Here is a 22,745-nt window from a genome sequence, read left to right on the forward strand (position 1 = left end):
CCAATCCCACCACCCCTTCAAAGGGATTTTGCTGCCGCTAGGAAGCTAACACTTCTGTCAACAGGTTCTACTTTGTATTGTTGGCAAGATCACAAGCTCTTCCATGTTTCCTTCTATTATAGGGGTTAAGAGCAATCAAAGGATGGCTGTCGGAGAGTATCAAGTACAGCCAACAGCTGGCTAAGCCTTTGACCACACAGATCTTGCACTTGAACTGAAATCCTCCTTTCTCAAGCTCGGTTTTTATTTCTTCAGCTCTGTGACCAATTCAACAAGTAAACTGAATCCTTTCTGTTGACTATACTTCTGCAGAGCGCTCTATGGAGGAAAAGACAATGAATGGTTAAACAACTGAACTCATCTGTTTAAACCCCCTAAAGCCAATTCAAAAACTTATTGCCCCATATCAATTTCACAGACATTTTTTGGTGCTGGATAAAAAAACTGACATTTCTACCTAAGGAGTATCAAATGAGAGTCTGAACAAGTCTGCTCTAAGTTTCAAGTGTGAATATTTAGAAATAAAAGAACACTTAAATTTCCAAATGAAAGTATTCCCATAACATATAGAGTAAAACGTTACTAATTGGTACATACAATCTAAAAGGCACGTAAAACCAAATTCAGTGTATTTTTTCCCTACTTGACGTGTATGTAAATATCAGTCCATCTATTAATTAGTATTCAAATGTTGTTTTAAAGAGGCAGAGATAGAGATCTTTAGAACCTCTCTTGGCCCAGGACCCGAGAGTGCTGGAGAAGACAAGGCCCCAGCCAACAGCCCCTCCCGCTGCCCCTTTTTTCCTGTCCTCGGTGCCATCCAGGAGCAACAAACCAACAGACGCCATTCTGTACCTGTTCAGTGATTCGCATGTGGAAGTCGTGAAAGTCGCTGTAGCGGCGGTACGTCTTCCAGATCTCGTCGCTGTTGGGGCCGCGCCGGTGGACAGTGATGGCGTACAAGGCGTAGGTCTTGCCGTGGTCATTACACACGCCTGCCACAGCATAGGGGTCACAGTCAGCACAGACTAGTCATTTAGAACCAAAAAAAGAGAAACAAGACACACGGAGGAGGAAAACGAAAGAACAAAAAAAGACAACATGAAATGAGGAAGAGTCTGAAATGAGAGACCGAGACACAAATGATGTCAGCAAAGGATCCAACAAAGCGCCTGCGCCTGCTCGCAGGACAGTGCCACACGCTGCGGGGCCCTGAGCCCATGGGAGCCCACGGCAGGGGCCCCTGAGCCCATAGCAGCACACACTATGGGACCCTGAGCTCACAGGGCCCGCGCTCCCTACAGCAGGGACCCAGAGGTGCTTGCCTGGTTGCTTTTCAAACAATCTCTTCAGTCAAACAGTCGTACAGAAACTTAACCCTGCCTGTCCAGTGGCCACAGTGAGGCTGAGGAACTCAACGGAGAGGAGCCACCCCCCGCAGGGGCAGCAAGACCAGTGGCCAAGGCGGCGTTGGGTCGGGTCCTGGGCATACTGGGGGCCTCCCCACAAACTGCCATATTACAAATTGGAAAATTCTGTCGCCTATAAATGCTACAACATACAATGTCCCTAAGTAAGTGAAGAGCACGCTTTGCATTTAACCATTCCCACCAGGGGACGACTATGCAAAGAGCTCCATAGGGAGCATGGCCCGTGAAGTTAGGGGCTCACCATCACCTCTGTTCTTTACAGCTCAATACAAAACTACAATAATCAAAAATTCTAAATAAATTTCCGTTGAATGGCAAACACTCTGTACTCAAAAATAAGGCTTTTTCTCATTAATGTGCTTGCGTATAAAGAAAGGTCAAAACAATTCTTGGAAAAATAGTTTCCAACACATAATACTATTCACATTTTGAACAACAAATTCATCTTTAAAAACATTAACTATCTTAAGTTTTCCATCAAGAAAATCTTGCTTCATCTATCACTTAGTTTTGTGAAACAGGATTTTCCACAGCAGGACTTGGGTTGGGGACAACAGGGGACGAAAAGCTTGGTGGGAGTAATTTCAAAATCTGCTTGTAATGGAGGCTCAGAAGTTTTGTGACAGAAATCAAAAGATAAGGAAAAGGGAATACGGATCTAAAGAAAATTATAAGAGAGAGAGGATTGCAACTTGTTTTTCAAGTTGAAAGGATAAAAGAACACAGGAACATCAAAAAGAAAAAAAGATTCCTGATGATTGAGACTTTGCTGACTACACATTAACTGGTTACCTATCATGTATCAGGAAGCTGATTAAATTAGGTGATGAATTGTAAGGTGGATGAAAGCCACGTGGCACGGGATTGCCTAAACTCAACATGAGATGTCGCCTCAGCAAACAGCAGGACCGGAGCGCCACGTCAGCATGAAAGGACCACGAAGGTAGGGGGCACGTGAAGCCCTGTGCACACGATCTGTACGCAGGTGGACTCAGAGCTCTGACCCTTCTTCCTAATTAAGAGAACTCCATTTCGTACGCTTGTTAGCCACCTGGATAACCTGAGCACAAAACATCTGAACCTGCTCACCTAACCAAAATAAAGGAGCAGAACCCAGAGGCTCCCATCGGATCGCTTCAGAGACACAAAGAAAGCCCCCGGGCTCCAAAGGCCTGACAGAACATTCGCCCAGGCTGACCAAGGGAAACGGGCGCTCTGGGGTGCAAGAAGACCATGGCAGACTTCCTGCCAGCCAGTGGCCCCAGAGCTCCCTGTGGGAAAGCCCTCAGGAGCAGCTGGGCCTCTGTTCAAGGCCACCTGCCCCAAAAAGCAGCAAACCCTGGGTTTTCCTGCTGCACAAACTGACAAGTTAAAGGGCTGGAGCTCTGAAATTCTATCCCCAATATGCCTCTTCTTGGGAAGAGGGGATTGGAGAGAGAAGAGGGAAGGTGGGAGGGCATGAGCAAAAACGTGCAAGTTAAAAAGCACAATTAGCTCTGCATGCAACAGCTGGGTTCGCTGGTGTAAGTCTGGGGCCACTCAGGCCCTTGTCTTTAATGGGAACAGATAAGAGGACCCTCAGTGGCTACCTCGAGAAGTATGGGAGGACCACAAAATGATGTGGGCAGCTCCCAAAGGCCGGAGCCCCGGTCCTGATGGGGTTCTCTGTGGTCCGTGCTGCAGCTCGGAAGGGGTCAGTAGCAGGCCCACAGCACAGCCTGCCACAAAAATGTAAAACAGTTTTAAAAGCTCCCTGAGGGGCTGCATCTATGTAGCATGTCTGCTGGATGGAGGAGGTCCGTGATTCCATCCCTCTTGGACTTCTGCTAAGCCGTGGCACTTTTGGCTGCCAAGAAGGAAAAGATGGTCCCTTCATAATGAACTTCAGCTTCCACTTAGCTGCTGTGCTCTAGGTTTGCCAATTTTGCTGTGTTCCCATTTTCTTGGCGCAGAAATGGAGAAAAAGAAATCATTGGAAGGAAGGTCAAGTACAGTCAGTTCCCAGCAAGTGCAACCCTTGCCTGGAGAGGGAGGAGATCTCCCGTGCACCTGTGTCATCCCCAGCTCTGGTTTGCTGTCTCAGCCCCACCGGGCTTTCTGCCATTACCTACTGCTTTCCACAGTGATGATCCCTTGCACACAAGCTGCCGTCGGGGCCAGGGCACGTCTGCTGCGGGGGCCAGGGTCCCGGGGTCATGCCAGGGTAAGAAGCACTGAGCTACCCAGATCCCGGCCCATTTCAGCCACAGGTGGAGGGTGGTTTCTCCAGACACACAAGAAGTCTGTCTTGTTCATATGTCGATGTCAAAGCCCTGCACATGTGAGCTCATTTGACTCTCACAGTCCCCTTGGGAAGTTGGATGGGGAAGGGACTTGCTAAGAGCTACTGAGAGCTCATGAACCATTGAGGCAGCACTTGAACACATGTCCAGCCTCTGTGCCATTTTTAGAAACATGTTTTAAAAAAAAAAAAAAGAACATGGAAAACACTAGAGGTTCCAAGAATACGCCCCTGAAACAAAATTCTGAACAGGCTAATAGAATGATAAAAATTTTAGCATTCCACTAACAACAGAAAAACTCCACCATATTAATAAAAAATTTAGTGAAACGAGCTTAGAGTACTAGGAAAACGGTTTCCAAAAATTTGCTTACTACACCTACTCACTAGAAAATCTGAAGTTAAACTGACCCGGGGTCCAGAGGCACATCGGGATTATGATCTGCATGAGCCCCAGACTTAGGAGACAATATTCAGGCACGGAGCCCCAAGGACTGAGCAGGCGGAGAAGGCCATGCGCAAGGGCGGCTGCCCCGCACGGAGGCTAAGCCGCAGCACCCACAGGCCACGAGGCCTCTGCTTTAGATGGGGATCGACCCGAAGGGCAACCCCGGGCCTCCTCGCCAGGGAGCTCTAATCCTCCAATGCACGCGCACTGTGCACGGCAGCGCAGCGAGGTTTCCTAAGGCAGACCCCGTTCCAGGGCGCTCCAAGTTGGCGAAGTCTGACTGGCCCTGAAGCCCGAGTGGAAGAAGAGTGGAGAGGAGACCTAGAACCAGGGCGCCCAGAGCCCCCACCATGGGGGAGCGAAGCACCAGCACAGGCTGACCGAGGCGGGACACTGCTGTGAGAGGAAGCCCGGGCTTGCCAGTACAGAGCCGACCGGAGGCCTTGGGACCCTCTGTTTTTCCCGTTCCGATGATGGATCAGCCAGCCCCTAATGGACGACTCTGTGTTCGGCTGCCGTCTTAACACTTTGACGCTGCCTTATGAACCCCAGGAGCCAGACATGGCAAGCAGCCGCCTGAGATGTCCCCGGCAGCAGGACGGACCCAGGATGAGTTTGGAGTGGAAGAAATCCATCCTGTCCCAAAGTCCAGAAAGGAGGCGAGGCGCTAAGGGCTGCGGTCCAGACAAGGAGACGAGAAGGGAAATGAAAAGGGAGGAGACGTCTAAGATGGCAAAGGCTGATGCTCCGGTCTGAAAGGTGGCCTAAGAAGCTAGAGACAGGCAGAACAATCCAGCACTGGAGGGGCAGTGACCCACAGAGAGAAAAAGCCCCGGAGCCGCGGGCCTGGAGCGCAGAGCCGGTCTCCCCAGGAGATGGCAGGCCACGGGCCCAGGCCTTGGGATGAGCCCAGCAGCCAGTGGGGATATGGGAAGGCCCACGTGTGCTGGGCTCTTGGCAGCAGCTCAAATGCGGACAGAAGAGGAAGGGCTCAAAGAGGGCTGACGAGGACATCATGAGCGATCCAAGTCACAAGGTCATCAAAGTCCAGTCTCAGGAAGGGACAGGGAGGGAGAGAAAGCAAACGAGAGCCAGCAGGGAGGCCTCCCTGAGGACCAGCCATCCAGGGGCCCACACCTCTGTGTGGTCGTCCATTGCCACCCACTGCCGCCACCTGGCTGTGACTCAGCCCCACCTGGGAGCACTGGGCCTTCTGCATCCCCAGTATGGAGCACATGGCTTTGCTCAGAAGGAGCACTTCCTCAAATGTTTTCTCTCTCATTCATAAAGGAACTAAAATTCATAAAGAAACAATGTTTCTCAGACTCAGTTTGCTCATCTGTGAAAGGAAAGGAAAGGAGAGCGATCTCTCTAGGATCCCTTCAGGTTTCTGAGGTCTTATGAGGATAAAGGTAGGTTGAATATAAAAGGGACAGGCCCAGAGAAAACGTGCCCAGAAATCTTTCTTCTGACCTGAAAAAATGCTCTGGAAAATACAACTGTTCTGGAGGGAGGATGGGGAAACAAACAGTGGCTGGGCTGGCTTCCTTGGGCTCCCCGGACCAGTAGAGCGCGGAGGCAGGGAGCCAGGCGCCAAGGCTGGGAGCGGCCCATTTCTGCCCAGCGCCGCCTCAGGGCACGCATCTGCAGGCCAGAGTGGACCTCTCGCAGTCTGTGGGCACAGGGGTGCCGGACCAAGGACATGGGAAGAAAATGGACCCTGCATTTCACTCTTGGGGAAGAGAAAGACGTCCTGCACGGTGCGAACACTCACTCTTCAACGGCTGAAAAAACAGGCTTGGAAAACTGAAGAAAACCCCAGCCTCGAGGTGGGCGTTCCTCAGAGAGCGGACAGAGTCAAGCAGAACTTTTACATACGATGCTGGACACACACAAGGTGGGACACTGGATGGCGGGGGAAAGAAAATGAGGAGCATGTGTGTGATGCTCTGGATGATGAACGGAAGCCAGTGAAAAAGCAGCCGACGTGGCAGGGCAGAGCGCGGGCTGCACGGCCCTCCCGAGCCACGAAGAGCTTACCAGTATCGGAGATGTATGCGTGGAGCTGCACCGAGTCGTCCGAAGTCACGCTCGACAGGTCATCTAGAGACTGCGGAGAAACACGATCACAATTAATCCGGGGAGGCACCTGGGGAACGCCTGGTCTGAGCCTATCTGCCGGCCCAGCCGCCCGGGGTCTTTGGAACAGTGTGGGGGGGCTGGGACTTGAGAGGAGACAAACCCAGTGGGAAAAGCTCCCCTAGGCTTTAGGGCAACAGGGTGACAAAGAGAGGGAAAAGCAGTTATCTGACATAATTGTTCTTCCCAAAAAACCTTCTGAAGTAAGAGAAAAGAATAGACAGTCTTAGAATTGGAAGCTCTCAGCTCCCCTATCCATGGAACACTGATATATGCAGAAGAGCTTCAGAAGCACAAAACGGAAAACAAACGTGAGGAAGCTGAACAAGGTGACCTACAAGGAAGACAGAAATACTTCCTGTTTTACAAAGTGTTTGTATGTGGAAAACAGCCCTTTGAAGAAAGCGATGTCTTCTCCTGAACTCCTGCTTCGTCCTCCTCCCTACCCACTAAATGACTGAGACATTTGGATCAGCCTCCATTTCCACTGAGAAGGGCGCTAGGTCGGCCCCACCAGCTTTGGCCCAGCTGGGCTTGAGGCTCTGAGAGCCCAGAACCAAAGCTCCTCGGGCCCTAGGAAATCATTCCCGAATCCCCAGCCAGGACGGCACCGACCCCTGCATCCAGCTGATGCTCCAAGGAGACAGAGAAAGCTTGGCAGAAGCACCCTTGCGAGGAACAGGCCCAAAGCAAATCAGGGCCTGAGGCTTTACAGAGCCCCATGGTGGGGAAAGCCCCCGCCGCGCTCTCAGCATTGCCCTGTAGCTGCACCAAGCCCACTCTTGGGGCCCTTTCTCCCCCTCATCCCACCTCTCCTCCTTCTAGAGCCATGGACCAAGATCAAGTCAGCTCTGCCACTGACCACAAAGAAAGTGGGTCCCCCTCTCAGACCCAACTCACCCCTCCAAAACTTTCCCTGGAGCCTCCCCCTTTGTTTGGCATCTCCCATGCAAGCATGTAAGTTTTAAGAGGGCAAAAGGGGCAGGATCAGAGATTGGCACAGAGTTAACACTTAACACATTCTTTCTTTCTTTCATTCACTCAATTTGCTTTGTAATTCACAAAGACTAGAATTTTTCAAAATGTTAATAATCATTCAGTAAAGAAGGATTTGGGCTGCAAGTGATGTGTTCACCTAAAACTACAATTTTTAAAGGAGCATCACACTTACCAAATTTATGCTCCCTGTAGGAGACCGATTAAATGACTCTGTGGGGGAAAAAAAAAGTTAGAGAAGTTAGAATGCAGAAAATGCTTTCTAAATAGCGGCTTTATCTAAGGTCTAACATACGTGAGGAACAGGACTTCCATCAACTGAAACATGACAAAATACAAAAGAAAAAACAAAGTTACAGCTCAAAGGTGAAGGTACGTCAAGAGGGGGGCTCGGCTTGTGATGGAGGCAGGCGGAATCGCCATGCCAAGGGCCACAGAGGGAAGTTTTCCAGGCTGCCCTTGGGCTCCTCGGCACCACCAGGTAAAGAAAACTTACAATGAGCTCTGTGGGAACATCTCCAATCTAGAAGGTGTACAGATGATGCCTCCCTTCCCTCCTTAATTTCTCTGCATTGATTCTCTACTTCTTGTGTGTATGTGTATTCAATGGACATATACACATGCATTTTCCCCTCCTTGCCCTTCTAGCTCAGATAAGCTCCCAGAGAGTAGATAATGTCTCTTATTCTGCCCTTGCATCATCCACACCTACCACAGTGCCCTGCACAAAGTAGGCCACTTCATAAGTTTGTGTGAAGTGATCCAGAATCGGTGCCTTCCATTTGTTCATTTGTGAAACTAAATTGGCTAAAAATATTTCCAATTTTATCCCGATGAGATTACTCAGGAAAAGTTTTAATATGTAAAATGTTTTTTGCATTTTCACTTCAAAATTTAGGATATAAATGGCTCAATAATCAAACTGGACTAGAATATCTTCACTGGGCATTTTAAAACAATCACCCTAAACAGTATCCTCTCACCCTGGAATTCATCATTACCCATTAGGGAAACTGAGGTCATAGGGAAGAAGTTCCCCAAAACAATTAAAATCTCTCTTCCCCCTGCAGCATTTCTCCTCTTCTCCCTTAGGTATGCTTCCATAAAGCTGAAAGGTCATTACAGTGTTCCTTCTCTCCTAGAAGTAGCAGAGACCCCAAATCTCTAGCCCATTCTTGCCTCCACAACCCCTAAACTTTAGGATTTGGTCATTTTCTTGGGAACTTTCTAATCACAATCTGTCCTTCCTAATTAAGATATCTGGTTAATGAAAGCAATTTAAGAAGGTTTTACTTGGGGCCTCACAACAAAGAAGCTCGTTTCTTAGTTCATCGTGATTCCCTTGAAAGTAAATCCATGACACCAGGCTAATGTTTGGTTTAAAATGGTGAATTCTGGCCTCTGAATAAGCAGAGGCGGCCAAGCGGCTGGGGGGTCAACCGTGAAGACTCTGGCCATTTCCTAAGAGAATGCGTTTCCACACAGGATACTCCGTCCCAATCAGAACTACATATTCACTTTTAATAAATGCCATTTGAGGGTAAAAATAAGCTTCTGGACACAGAGACAGAAAAATAGCACAGGGGTTAGAGTGCTGGGCCTGAGTTCAAATGCAGTCCCATACACTTCCTCACTGTGTGACCTTGGCCAAATTATTTAGCTTCAGTTTCCCCACGGGGGAAATAAAGATAACAGCACTTACTTCCCAGAATAATTATGAGGCTCTAGTGAAATAATATTTGTAAAACACTATGAAAACCTTAAAGCACTAGCTACTATGATTACTGTGGGATCCAAGGATCACATTTACTCTTTCTCAGATTTCTAAAGACAACTGGTTTTCTGAAAACCAAAATCAAATATTTTGTTTTCTTACACATACCCAATGTTGAAAGGAAATTGCTTCTAATATTGCACTGGCCCCGTTTTTGCCATATCTAGCTGTAGAGAACCAGTGAGGGCAAAGATGCCAAATTCAAATCGGCAGGGGGCCACCAAGACAGACACAAGGATTCCTGTGGGAGCATCCTGAGTTTTAAAATCCCTGGTATCCGTGTTTTACTGAATTTTTATTTATTTTGTTTAAGGCTTTTAAGGCTTCCAAAGTATACTTTCATCTGGTTCAGGCTTCACCTCAGCCACCTTAGTTCTAGAGCACTGAGAGAAAAGACCCTGGTGAATTCAGGGCTTCTCGGGTCTGGGGCCAAGTCTCTCCCCACTATTACACACAGCCTTGCATTTTGTTTTTTAAGAAAAACATGAATTTCAAGAACTTTATGAAAAGTGCTCCAGAAAAAGCAGATTCTGAGTTACTGATTAAAAGCCCAAAGCTTTTCCTTGCAGCCCTCAATGAGAAGCCAGCCTATCAAAAGGCACGGTGACCGCTGTGTGCCCCATACTGCAATGGGACCAACGATCCTCCTCATTAAATGTCCAAAGGACTTAGAAGAAAGGAGCATCTGAAGATCCGGATGCTCGCTTTGGTTCTACCACAGCTCCGTGCTTTCTGAGTCTCACTGCCCTCCTCTGTAAGTGGGCAAGGCAGACCAGATGCAGGCTAAGCAGACACAAGTTGAAAATATAAATTAGAATTAATAAGCTACCAAGAACCTTAGGGACCAAATCTGCTACCCGAGGCAGGAAAAAAAGTACAACAGGTCAGATATTTGGAGAGATGCTTCCCCAGTGATGCAAAAGTCTCATTTCGAAAGCCCCAGATCACAGCTGAAAGGCTCCAGGGTCCGAGAGTCCACAAAAGCTGATATTTCGATGTCCCCCTCTACCCCCCGTGCTACTTATTTGCAGTTCTTTCCCTAGAACAGACCGGGCACCCCCTCACCTCCGTCCCCATCGTCAGAGCCTCGGAAGCTGGGGTCTTTCAGCATGTCCAGCTCGGCCAGCATGCGCACGTAGAGAACATTCTGCTTAAAGGACGGGTAAAACCTCTCATCTCTCAGCATCAGGTCATACACCTTAAGGGAAGACAAAGAGTGCTGTGAGCCAATGCCATGGACACACGGCACCCCCTGAGCTAACACCTTCTGCTCCCCCACCATGTGAGTATGCCCCACTTTGGATGAATCCCTTCTGGCATCTCTGAGCTGGGCCCCTGGAGGGCACTAGGCCTGGAGCCAGGAAGAGCAGTGTCAGCTCCGCCCTCAGTCATTCTCAGGCCCCTCCTTCCCCCCGGGACCTGTGCTCAGTGCCCACCCTTCCCAGCCATGCCCACAGTGCCAGGGAGAGCCCAGACTCCCTCCAGACTCCCCCCGCCTGAGGTCTCTCCCAGGGCCTCCAGAACATGGGCTCTGACCAAAGTGACCCGCGTGTCATGGAAGGAGGGCCCTTTGTGTTTCTAGGCCGTGGCACGCCTGGTACCAGAAGGCTTGCTGACCAGCTAGCAACACTCGGAGTCCTGCTAGAAATGGGATGTGTTACGGCAAGAGGTCAGGAGACGCCATGGGGAAGCACCGAAGCACTGCCAGGCCTGGGCTTACAGAAAGCTGACCAGACCACAGGCATATCCTGCACCCGGACCCCACTCCAAGGCAAATCCACTCTCAGAAGTGTGAGAATACACTTGTCTTAGCATTTAAAACGCACAAGAGGAAAAAAAAAAACTGATGGGATATTTCTCCTTTGGTTGCTGACATGCATTTAGGAAACTCTCCTATATTCAGAATTCCCAAAAGGTTTCAATCACTTCCTGGAAAACAAGTAATTATGGTATGGAAGTGCAGAACATATAACAAGACAATTTCTTCCTAAGATCCAGAAAGGAAATGTTTTTCAACAACAAAAAGAAAATTTGAGAAATGAGAAAGGAACCGAGTGTCTTTAAACAAAACAGCAAACAAGGCAGTGGCTCCCAATTCTTTACTCAAAGGCAGGACTGAGCCAATGGCTCAGGAAGTTGACCACAAGGACAGGGCGCGATGCAGCAGTCCCTTCCCAGGCAAGAGTGAAACCAACTAATTTATTAAACAATCAACAGGCTGGCTTTTCAGAAGCAGTGGAATCTTGTTTTCCTCAGTACCTTCCTTTGGATGTCATCAAAAATCTCAGGCGTGGGATCTTCATGGTTCAGCGTATCCGCTAACTTGGCTACCAAGTAGTCATCAATGTGAACTCTGGGCGAGGCCTATGGAAAACAAAACAGAGAGCCTGGGCGAAGAGCCCCGGTGGGGCCACGGGCTTTTCCTGAAGTTCACAGGTCAACCCCAAAGACATGCAAAGAGGTCCGTGTTCTCTCTTACGCCTCCCTTAGATATTATCACCCTGAAAAAGAATGGCTAACAAGCTCATTCAACACTAGAAAGATGTAAGAAAATCTAATGATGCAAAAAGATTCTAATTTTACTTTGAAATAAAGATTTTCATCTGACTAGTTTTATTTTTTTTGTCGTACAGATCAAAAAGGAGACAGCCCCAGCCAATGCAGGTTGGTGCTCTGCAGTAGCCTTAAGTCTGAGTCCTTCTCATATAAGGATTGACTCTGAGATGACATCAGAAGAAAAATGGAAGAGTTCTACCAAGATAATAAAGTCTCTTTATCCACTAAGGAAGGTAAAACCATCATATTGGACTCTAACCAAGAGCAAAATGGACTACATAAAAGCAACTGTGGTTATTATTACCATCCTCATTCCTGCTAGGATCACCACTCATGGTTTAGTTTAGAAGAAATGGAAAGCATTAGCAACAATGAAGTTGGGAAAAACAGCTGAAGGAGATCAAGAAGGTCATGTCAAGAGCATCAAAAGAATCTTTTCAAGGTGTTTATAGGACAAAATAGCAAAAGGGGATCTATCCCAAGAGATCTCGAGTTCCTCTGGACAATACTATGGGAGCTCCAAAGTCACTCTCAGGAACCACTTGGGACCCAATGTGTGGATAAAAGAAGCCTATTGTTTAGAGTCTGACATAAGACTGGATGGACAACATACTGATCTCATCCATTAGTCAATATCTGGAATATGCTGGGTCCACACCTGAATGGCAGTGTGGATCCCCTTTAGGAAATCGTGGAGAGTTATTGTAAGGACCCCAAACCTATACGTGAAACAATGGCTCGTGTTTCTGATCCCAACATCATGAGCACCAATGGTCACGTGGGCTAGCCGGACACAACTCGCCATTCCTGCCTTTGCCCCAGCTGTGTCCCTTGCACCTAGGTGCCCACAGAAAATGAGAGAATATCCTCTGAGGGCACATGCGGATAGATCGCCTTGAACAGGCTGTGATCTCTGGTAATTATTAGAGGGAATGACTCATTGACAAGATCACCAGCGAGTTACATTAACATACACGGAGTTTTGTCATATTTGTTGTTGACTGAATTCCTGTTGTTACCAGGAAATGTACAGGTTGAACTCAATTTTCCAATTCACTTTGTGGTGAACATAGTCAGGTGGTGGCAGGAAAACCCTACAGACCAAGCCTGAACCCTGATGCCAGAAGAGCCCCTAATAGCCACGAAGGGCAAACTCAGCTACCCCCAGAAGGCAGCAGCAGCACACTTTAGACACACACCCAGCGGAGATGTAGTCTAGGCGACTACCTGGACCATGCCCCTCGATGCTGATCCAAAGCTGTCTTACAGCAATCCCAAAGATAGGTCAGAAGGCTTTGATGACATGGAAAACACAGTACGTGAAGGAGGAGTTGAAGAAAAGAGGTCATATTATTTCTCCTTTAATGGAAAAACATTCACTATGACTGACTCAAGAAAAAAAAAATCCACTGATATTATTTCTCTCTAAATTAATGCCATATAAAAGAGAATGGGAATTCTGACTAAAATAATTTCTAAAAACCATAATTTTGAGTCAAAATTTGTAGAAATTGAGAAAATTCAAGAAAATTTGAAAAGACTATGAAATAGAATATTTTTTGACCATAAAAATCAAGCTTTGAATAGACAAAAAGAGGAGAGGACTTGAGGACAAACACTGTATTTAGCAAGAAGACAGGTTTTCAATATGATAAAGAATCAAGAAATATTTCAACCTGAATAAATGAAAATCTTGCTAATGATATTTTCTTGAGGAAACCCCAGATTTCTAGAATTACTCAAAAATCGTACTATACGATCCCGAAGACAAGAGAAAGGTTTACATTCCTGGCATTTGATGACTTTTTCCAAGTGAGGCAAAGAATAGAATAAATTGGAAACTTGTCTCTACCTTTTCTGACAAGTACTGCTCATAAATCCCGACAGCAGCGGCTCTCAGCAGGCCTTTGGTTTGGTTGGTCTGCTGCCTCCCATCTTTCTGGCGGCTCAGTAGCACCTCCAGCTGCTGTTGGGCTGTCACCCGGTACCCTTCCACCGTCATCCAGAAGAAGAGATGAGCTTGGCCTCCAGTCTGCTGCATATAATCTAACAGGCAAAAATCCCAGGCTCATTAACTCTGATGTGAGAGAAAATGATTTATTTGGCATCCTGTTCTAAGTCACAGGAAATTGAAAACAGAGGAACATGGGACTCCTCTAAAAAAAGACCAAGGACTAAGGCCTCAGCCTCCAGCCCCCAGAGAGAGAGCAATCATCAAAACCAGCAGCCCTTTGACAGAAGTACATACCAGCCACGTGATGGCCCGAGAATCCCCAGGGAGTCAGAATCCACTGAGCAGGCCAGCTTTGCCCTCCACTGGTTGCCTCATGACTAACCCAAAACTCGGCATTTACGAGAATGATGAGGAAATACTCAGGAGAATATGGCATCAAAAGAAAGGTCGTCTTGGGGACCACTCTTTGTATAACATTAGGATTTCAATTAAGACCTATAAAATAATATCTATTCATTTCAAAAAATTGAACATTTTCCTAACACAGCACTGCTGAAAGTGTTTGGAGGAGCTTGTTTTCACAGTACAGGAGCTTTGCTCACCAAGATCATGCTCTCAGAAATAATAAAGGGCAGCAGGACACCGTGGACAGAAATGAACCTAGGGTACAAGCAAACCTGGCTTCTGCTTCCACATCAGTGCCCCAAGTGGTCCCCAGGGCTTTAAATGGCAAGGAAGCCATCAATCTAAATTGGGTCAGGAGCCCTTGACACTGACGGCATCTGAGCACCAAGAGCATCTCTAAGGTTTGCGTTATTTCAAAAACTGTATTGATCTTCAATGTCAGCAAGGACTTGAGAATCTGATCCTAATCAATAGTTTCTTGCTGGCAACATGATTAGTATCTTAAAGACCAACCTTGTATTCATGTCAAGTCTTACCTACCCATGAAAAATTGTAGTGCAACATTGTCTACAAGAATGCTGTCCAAGGGGACTGTGCAAAGTTTCCCAAAGTGTGCTGCCAGTTTCACAGTATCTATTTCCTAAAAAGACAAGTGAAAGATGACAATATTATCTCTCAAAATTCTTCTGATCTGAGGATTATCTTAATAGGAAATAACCAGGACATAAAAGCATAAAGCAGACTTCCCGCCTTACACATAAAGGGCGAAGATAATCAACTCAAAGCAAAGGTAGCTTTCCCGGGAGATGTCACCAAGTCTGAATCCTCTGGGATTTTCCTTCAGTCCAGGGGTGGCCAGACAAGGGAGGACATATCCTGCCCTAACAGCTCACATCCAATAGTGCTCCCTCCACAAGAAGCCTCCTTATTCTACTGCTTTCAATGAGAGCAATGAACAAAGAGCTGTCTTCAAAGACAGGAAGGCACGGATGGCAGGCCAGCCTCTGAATACTGGCCGTGGGACTCCCCTTCTCAGGGCTGATTTCACTGTTGCCCAATAGTTCCTGTACCAGTGAAATCTTAGGGATCCTCCGTCTCACAGACTGGACACCTGAGCGTGGAAGACTTTGTGAAAGGTCCCACAGCCAACAAGAACTGAAGGCAGAGCCTCCTAGACTCCTGCCTCCAACTCCAGAAACACAAGTATTTTACTGTACCAAGTGGCCTCTCATAAAAGGCAATTTTTATTGCCTTTTTATTGGCTGACTGGAAGCCAATGTGCTCCATGGTCCATTAGTCAGAGGGAACCAAGTCTGGAACCTGATCAGTGATGCAGAACAACAAAATCTGGTCTGTTAAATAACATATGAAACGCTCCATAATAGTTCTTGTGACCTGGGCCCCTAGTACACAGAGAGTTGTACAACTGGTCCCTCTGGGTGCCTGTTTTCCCTTCTGTGTAACAGGAAAAAATAAAGAATCCATCACAGAAATGGCCAGTGGTGAGAATCATCTCCACACTTAGTATTTTGCCAGATAAGATCAGTATATCACTCATGCAAATGCATTGTTAAAATTAAGAGTGCAGGGAAAACCAAGTCTATTTTTAAAAATAATTAAGGAAAAATTTAATTTAAACTTATGTCCTCCTTTACTGGCACCTCTGCTTCTCAGAGAGATAACGTTTCCTTTGAAGTAAGGGGCAGCCAAGTGGCACAATGGAGAGAGCACCAGCTTAGAGTCAGGAAGACCCGAGTTCAGAGGCTGCCCTGTCCATCTCAGTTTCCTCAATTGTAAAATGAGCTGGAGAAGAAAACGGCTCACCATCCCGTGTTTCTGATGAGAAAAACCCAAATTGGCTGTTCCCATAAATCAGAGGTTTAGGAAGCATATTTTTCTTCTATAAAACCCAAGTCTGCTGTAAGCACTCTGCTAGCTAGGTCCCTCGCTACCAAAACATTTATCTCAACTCATTTGAGGACACTGAGTCCTCAGATCCAGACTGTCACCATCACAGCCGCAGGCTGTTCTCTCTGCTGCCACCAGCAGCCCAGTCCTGGCCCTCCCTCATTCAAAAAATCTGCTGACCAAGTCGGCCCAAGTCACTGCCATCCTCAAGAAGTTCCGAGGGTTTTCCACTGCCTCAGCATTGCACAGAAAAACCTCTCCTAAGTTTTGAAGGTCCTTCCCCAGTCTTCTTAAGCCAGGGCTCCCCTCCACAGACCCTGACTCCCCCACTTTCTGCGAGAAGTCCGTCCCGATGTGCCTTCCCTCTTCTAGCTCTGCCATTTCCCGTTCCAATCTCTGTTCTGACCATGAACTCTCTGAGATAAGGGACCGTCCTTTGCTTTACCCCCGTGCTCAGTATGTTAGCAAATGCGCGCTGACACCTTAACCCTGTGAGGATAAAAAGGCATCCCACCTTGTTTCAAGGCTCTTTTCAAAGGGGACAATGTTCTGAGCTGCTGCTGAGGACCCTCAGACATCACAGATCCCGCCAAAGCGGCAGTTCCGGACTAACCTCAAGAAGGTCCGTCCTTTGGGAAGTGAGGCGCAAGCACGCCATGTCAGTTCTCTGCTGTATTCCGAAGGTCAGAGCAATGCAAAGTTTGTGTCTTTGAATTACTGAACACAGACAATTTGGTGACCCGGGGCTGGTGTGCGGGGGCCTAATACCAGGAGCCGCAGTGGCTCCAACTACTCCACAGGATTCTCATGAGACGGTGACTATTTTGAGCCCAGTATTTTCTAGTCCCATGACCCCATTGAAAAGCTGCAGGTCTGGGGAGTCAAAGCATCAATGGCGTATATTCCTTCTCCTGACACAATATGCAGTCCATTTAACAATTCTTCATCAAGTTTCCCCATCAATCTTCCACAGAACATTTATTTACTCAATGTTACCAGAGAAAGATACTTTGGATATTAAAGTTAAAGAACAAAACAAAACAAAACACTTGTTTCTCATGAAAGGCCAATTTTAGTAATGTAAACCAATGACAACAAGTTCATTTGTGCTTTAGTCTACTTCTCTAATATTTGGATATTTTTGCGTACACAGAGGCAAAAGCACATAAGAGAAAAACTACCTAATTAAAGATTAAAGATAATTAAATAAATTATCAAACAAATTCAATTTTCCTTTCTGGTTTATAATCTGTCATCTATTCGATATTTCTGCTAAAATCTAATAATCCATAATTAAATACTAATTCAAAAATACATTCTAGAAATACATATATAAGAAACATATATTGGATTGCTTGCTATCTAGGGGAAGGGGTGGGGAAAAGGGAGGGAGAAAAATTTGGAACACAAGGTTTTGCAATAGTGAATGCTGAAAACTATCTTTGCATATATTTTGAAAATAAAAAGCTATTATTTAAAAAATTTTACATTACTTACTTTGCCTGACTGCAACCTCTGTATTCTGGAGTCACATACTTTCTTTACAAATAATAAACTATTAATCTGATTTTTGATAGTGTTGATATCTAAAAATAAACACAATGAATATACATTAGACTGTTAAATACATGTCATGTATATATAGTTCAATATGTAAACACTATAACTTAGCAAAAAAAACCTCAATTTATTTTAATGAAAGATACAATATGAGTAATAAAACATAACTAAGTAAATTTATATTTGTTCTGATATCATCACTCTGATGGGTAACAAGGAAAATCCTATTCTTCTATTTCAACAGTTCATCTGCTTGATAATCAGCAGAAAATAAAATGATATATTCTGATATATGGCAAAGATATAATACACACCATGCATACCTAATACACAAAACATATTATCTATATCTATCTATATAAAATTATGAAGACATTGAACGTTTTAGCTTAACCAAGATTCCACCTTCAGTTGCGAAAAACAAAAATGGCTAACACCCAAGTCTGGCTTCTGCTTTGCACAACCCTAGGTGAACCACCTCTCAAGTGAGGGGATCGAGGACATTTAGGGAGCACACTTACAAACTTCATCTTGGTAAGGAGAGAGCAGCTGCACTACCTTTAGTGTTTAGAAGGGATCGGTCCTCCACTGAGTAGACTTCATGCTTACACACCTGAGTGGACAATCTGCACTTTTATTGCACATTTGATTGATGAACGAATGCTTGACACTAAGTCAGGCCAAAGGGAAGCTACAAGAACAGAGAAGTCAGAGAAGATGGCTCCTTTCCTTAAAGATGACAATCTAGAGGTGATGACTAAGAAGAAATTAATACTTTTTCAATAGATAGGATGCTGTTTTCATTAATGTTTTCATTTTTATTTAGGAGGCCCCCAGAGATTCCCCCACTGTGAGTGATTTCTTTTTTCCTTTTACTTTTAATCTGAATTTATATACCAAAAAAGGCATTTCCAAATAGAAAAATAACAAAGAGAACCATAGAGGAAACTGTAGAAGGCTGAAACTCTGAAAAGGTGTACTTGAATCAGACAGCAGAGCACTTAAGGCTAATTACCTATTTGATGTGAGATAATGGTTCTATATACATATATTTAGATGAGATGATGATGTGATGGCTCTCCTCACCACTGGTGCTTGCTGAATGTGTGGTGATGAGGTAATCGTAGGCAAGGATTGGAGGGCTGAGGTTGAGAGTCAGAGTCACTCTGCCGCAGGATGAGGAGGAGAGAGAATATAGGCTCCGGACTCCAGAGTGCAGGATTAACCTTTGGCAAGCCACGTGGCAACTTGCCTGCCTCCTTCACTTCTCCTTCTAAAGACCAAGGACTTTGACTGATCCTGACTCTGACTGATCCTGAGGCCCTCCAGAGAGCTAGTCCGGACATTATAGGAAACCACAAACTCCCATTTTATACAACTTGATGTTTTACACTCATATAATAAATTCCATATATTGCATTCAAGAAGCTGTCCAGCTTGTCCATACTTTATTTTTTACCTTCTTTCTGCTCTCTTATGTGCATTTTAAAAATGTTCCAATGGCCATTAGCTTTTTGACATCACAACTGCTAGTTCCCTTTTGTGTTATTTGTTTGGGAGGCTATGGGCCTCCCACCACCAGGCCCTTCTCTCCTTCACTATCTCCCCAAATCTGTCCAAGCTCATTTCACTGCTTCCATGACACTCCATCTCCCTCATCCTCTGCTGTCCCCTTTTCCTTTACCTTCAATGTTCCCCAATATCAGGATCTTTTCAAATGAATCCCAAATTATCATTGTGTAGACAAAGTAAGTTTCAGCTGCAGTACCTGACCCTCCAGAGAAAAGCCTAATTAATTCAAAGTTTGAATAATCTGAACTCCTTGCTGTCCAAGGGATTCTCATATCTTCTCCAACACCACAACTTGAAAACACTGATTCTGCAGTGTTCAGCTTTCTTTATACTCCAATTCTCAGTCATACACTGCTACTGGAAAACCACAGCTTTGACCATACAGACCTTTGTCAGCAAGGGGCTATCTCTGCTTTTCAGCATATTATCCAGATTTGCCACAGCTTTCCTTCCAAGAAACAAGCATTTTTCATTTCAAGACGATAGTCACTGTCTACAGTGATTTTTGAGCCCAAGAATATGTAACTAACACTGCTTCCATCTCTTCCTTCTCAATTTGCCAGGAAGTGACAGAACCAGACGCCATGAGCTTATATATTATTTTAGAGTAAGCTCCAAATTAGTTTTTACACTCTCCTCTTTTACCTTTATCAAAAGGCTTCTAAACTCTTCTTTACTATCTGATCACAATGGCATCATCAGCTTACCTGAAATGGTTGATATTTCTCCTGGCAAGCATAATTCCAGCTTTTGATTTTTCCGGTCTGATATTTCATATGATGTACTCTACTTCTAAGTTAAATAGATAAGGTGACAATATACAGCATTGTTGTACTTCTTTTCCAATATTTTAAACCAATTAGTTGTTCCATATTTGGTTCCGAGTGCTGCTTCTTGACCTACATACAGGTTTCTCAAGAGACAAGTACGAGAATCTGCAACTCTCATCTCCTGAAGGCTACCAAGCTTCATCAGAAATACTCTGGAGATTTGGCTGGCTTTTGCATTTGGTTAGAGAGCTGAAGCTTTTAAAATGATTTTTTTTTACAAAGCTGTTCTTGTAAGAACTGTTTTCGAAGTTCCATCCACATCCCTTTGTTTACACTCCAAAGATTTTAAAATTGTCTTCTTATTTCTTAGGGAAAATAATATTTCATTACAATCACAAAAGATGATCTGTTTAGTCCTTCTTCAATTGGGGGTCACTTTTTTCCCCTTAGCCCTTCTTTCAGGAAGCCTGTTTTATCTCGGGCCAATTTTCTCTCAGCTTCACTGTCCCCATCCTGTCCCTGCTAGTTTGTCTGTTAAGTCCGATTCACATTCAGATCTAATTCAAGTGTGTGTGTGTGTGTGTGTGTGTGTGTGTGTGTGTGTGTTTTCAAACTTTTTTCTGGATAAGAATAAAAAGATTTTTTTTAATCTCAAAGAAGCAATTCCTACACAGTTACTTCACCAGCCAGATGGCCTCACTAGCCCAGCTGAAGCAGCAGGGCCCTCTGAGGAAGACAATGGAGGTGACAGGTGCAAGTTGGATCACTACTACCTAGACACCACCTCCTTTTAGATGCTGATGGATAGTACAGGACCCTGAGTCTAAGTGCCAAGGGAATATCAGAACTTCCTGAACAGGGTCCTCAATCATCATCCCAGGAAGCCATTTCTGGGGATATGCAACATCAAGACCAATGGCTCCTGCAGGAACTGCAGTCACAGCCATCGAAGACCCAGAAAAAGTTTTCGCCACCTTGGCCATTCATTCACTGACTCCTTTATAAGGCTAAGGTTCATTTTATTTCTACAGATTCAGTAATCTCTATGTTGGCCCTCAGACATCATGTCTCAAACTGGTCAGGACCTTTCCTAATCCAATGACTCTGAGCTCTATCATCTAAGTATCCACTCAACACCTACTACCCTCTTCCTTCCCAACTTCCCCTTCCCTTCCTCCTTCCCATCCTAAAGTTTCATCCAAAGTCCTCCTCTCTTTCCACTGTGCCCTCTAGATGCCACGGGCAAAAATTTTTCCTTCATTTTAAACCTTTTCTTCTGCTCCTTCAATCAGCTCTTACTGCAACTGGCTTTCCCCTTATGGACTAGCCTTCTTGACCACTCTCTCCCTTTCAGTTCTACACGACCCTACCTCTCTGAATACCTAAAACTCTTCTCACTTTGCCAGTGGTGTCTGGTCAACACTCAGCCTTGAATCATTACTCCTCCCCCCAATCCCCTCTGCACCTGCGCAGAGGTTTAACAAATATGGAGAAGACCATCTGGCAGTTTCAACACCTGAACTTCAAAGGCAAGTGTCTGCCATGGATGCACATGAGCGAGGTTCCTCGGAGATCTTTTATACCCTCTTTCCGTTGCTTTTCCTTCTCTTTTTCCTCCTTTTAACCTTAATGAACTTTTTCGACACTCCCTTCTTTTATACCTCAGAGCAGAACTCACTCCCCTCTCCCCCAGCTTCTTTTATTTTTCTTATTTAGGACCCTCAGTATCCTTGGAAATCTTTCTTCAGAAACACTGCTTTCTTCCTCTCCAACGAGAATGAGAGCGCTGCCTCGCCACACAGCTCCCTCTGAGGCCTTGAATGAAAACCACAGGTTTCTGTCAAATAGTGTTTATTTCTTCAAATTCCTAAAGTTTTATTTTAATTTTAAATTAGAAACAAATTCTCAAAGGTCTCCAATTCCATTAAAGATCCATTGCTTTTCCTGCAGGATTATACTCAGCTTGTCAGGGTACAAAATTCCCAGTGTTCAGCTTCCCCTTTCAGCTCTTGGGAAATTGCCTCCTCTTATCTGTAACAGAAGTTTCCTGGCTGTTGTTCAATGATACTTTTATTCTTTTTTCTTTTAAGCTGAGACTCTAGATTTTTCAGAGTTTTCATTTATGATTTCTTGAAATACAGTTTTCCTGCCCTTTTTTTTTTTAAATCATGATTTTCAGGGAAGTCCAAGATCCTTCACTATTTATGATTTTTCCTCAAGAGTTTTTATTTAATTTTTTTTAATTCTTCAGCTCTTCTAGATTTCTAGGGCTTTGTGATGGGCCAAAAGTTGATGTACTTTTGGGTAAGGTCATGAGTCCTTTTGTCCTGGGGTCACAGTCCACTCCACTTGCCAAGGTGAGGTCACCTTGAATTTCTAAGATTTTTTTTTTTTGGGGGGGCCTTCAGGACTTTCTGTGGCATCTCAAGTCAGAAGAGAGTGCTAGGGACCCCGGAGCCCTTGTGTACTTCCACTGATCTGGGGTGAGTGCTCCAATACCACTTGGGTTATCACTACATTCACCTTAATGTTTTCAAGGCCTCCCCTGGGGAACTCTGACATGTGCCCGGGGCTCTCTCCAGAGAGTTTTCTTGTGTTTGTTACTGTCAGTCAGAGTCTTTCTCTGGTCTCCTGGTCACAGGAAGGAGGCTGGCTGCATGGTTCCTATCCCTCTTCCTCCTGCTTGCAGAGGAAGCCTAGAAGCCTGGAAGCAGGGTAAAAAGCTGCTTTTCGGGCAGCCAACGTGGCCAGAGCTGGCAGTCTAGTCTCCCTGTCTCCTCCAGCAGTACATCTGAGCAAACTGAGGCTTCTCCTGGAGGGTCCAAAGGAAGATCCTTGATATCCCTGTCACCCAAAGGATATGCAACCATTTCGCTTGGGTTTTTTTAGGGACATCTTGAAAATCAAAAAGAGGCTCCATCACTAGCCAGTCCAACCTCCTTCTCCAGAGTG

The 22,745-nt window shown here is 45.4% G+C and overlaps 1 protein-coding gene across 2 annotated transcripts in view; it reads right to left on the minus strand.

The window, feature by feature from the left end:
- SNX13 (sorting nexin 13) overlaps positions 1-22,745 on the minus strand; it is a 95,418-nt gene that overhangs the window by 14,489 nt on the left and 58,184 nt on the right. Inside the window, exons 11-18 of one of the 2 annotated variants that reach the window (XM_051962689.1) lie at positions 17,389-17,477; positions 14,524-14,623; positions 13,477-13,670; positions 11,328-11,432; positions 10,134-10,266; positions 7,470-7,507; positions 6,200-6,269; positions 856-995 (exon numbers count right to left, since the gene is read on the minus strand). In XM_051962689.1, coding sequence (XP_051818649.1) covers positions 856-995; positions 6,200-6,269; positions 7,470-7,507; positions 10,134-10,266; positions 11,328-11,432; positions 13,477-13,670; positions 14,524-14,623; positions 17,389-17,477 — 869 coding nt within the window. Of the gene's footprint in view, positions 1-855; positions 1,029-6,199; positions 6,270-7,469; positions 7,508-10,133; positions 10,267-11,327; positions 11,433-13,476; positions 13,671-14,523; positions 14,624-17,388; positions 17,478-22,745 lie in introns of both variants that reach the window. The other variant, XM_051962688.1, reaches the window with a different exon arrangement.

The sequence above is a fragment of the Antechinus flavipes genome, chromosome 5 (assembly GCF_016432865.1).
Source record: "Antechinus flavipes isolate AdamAnt ecotype Samford, QLD, Australia chromosome 5, AdamAnt_v2, whole genome shotgun sequence".
Lineage (NCBI taxonomy): Eukaryota > Metazoa > Chordata > Mammalia > Dasyuromorphia > Dasyuridae > Antechinus > Antechinus flavipes.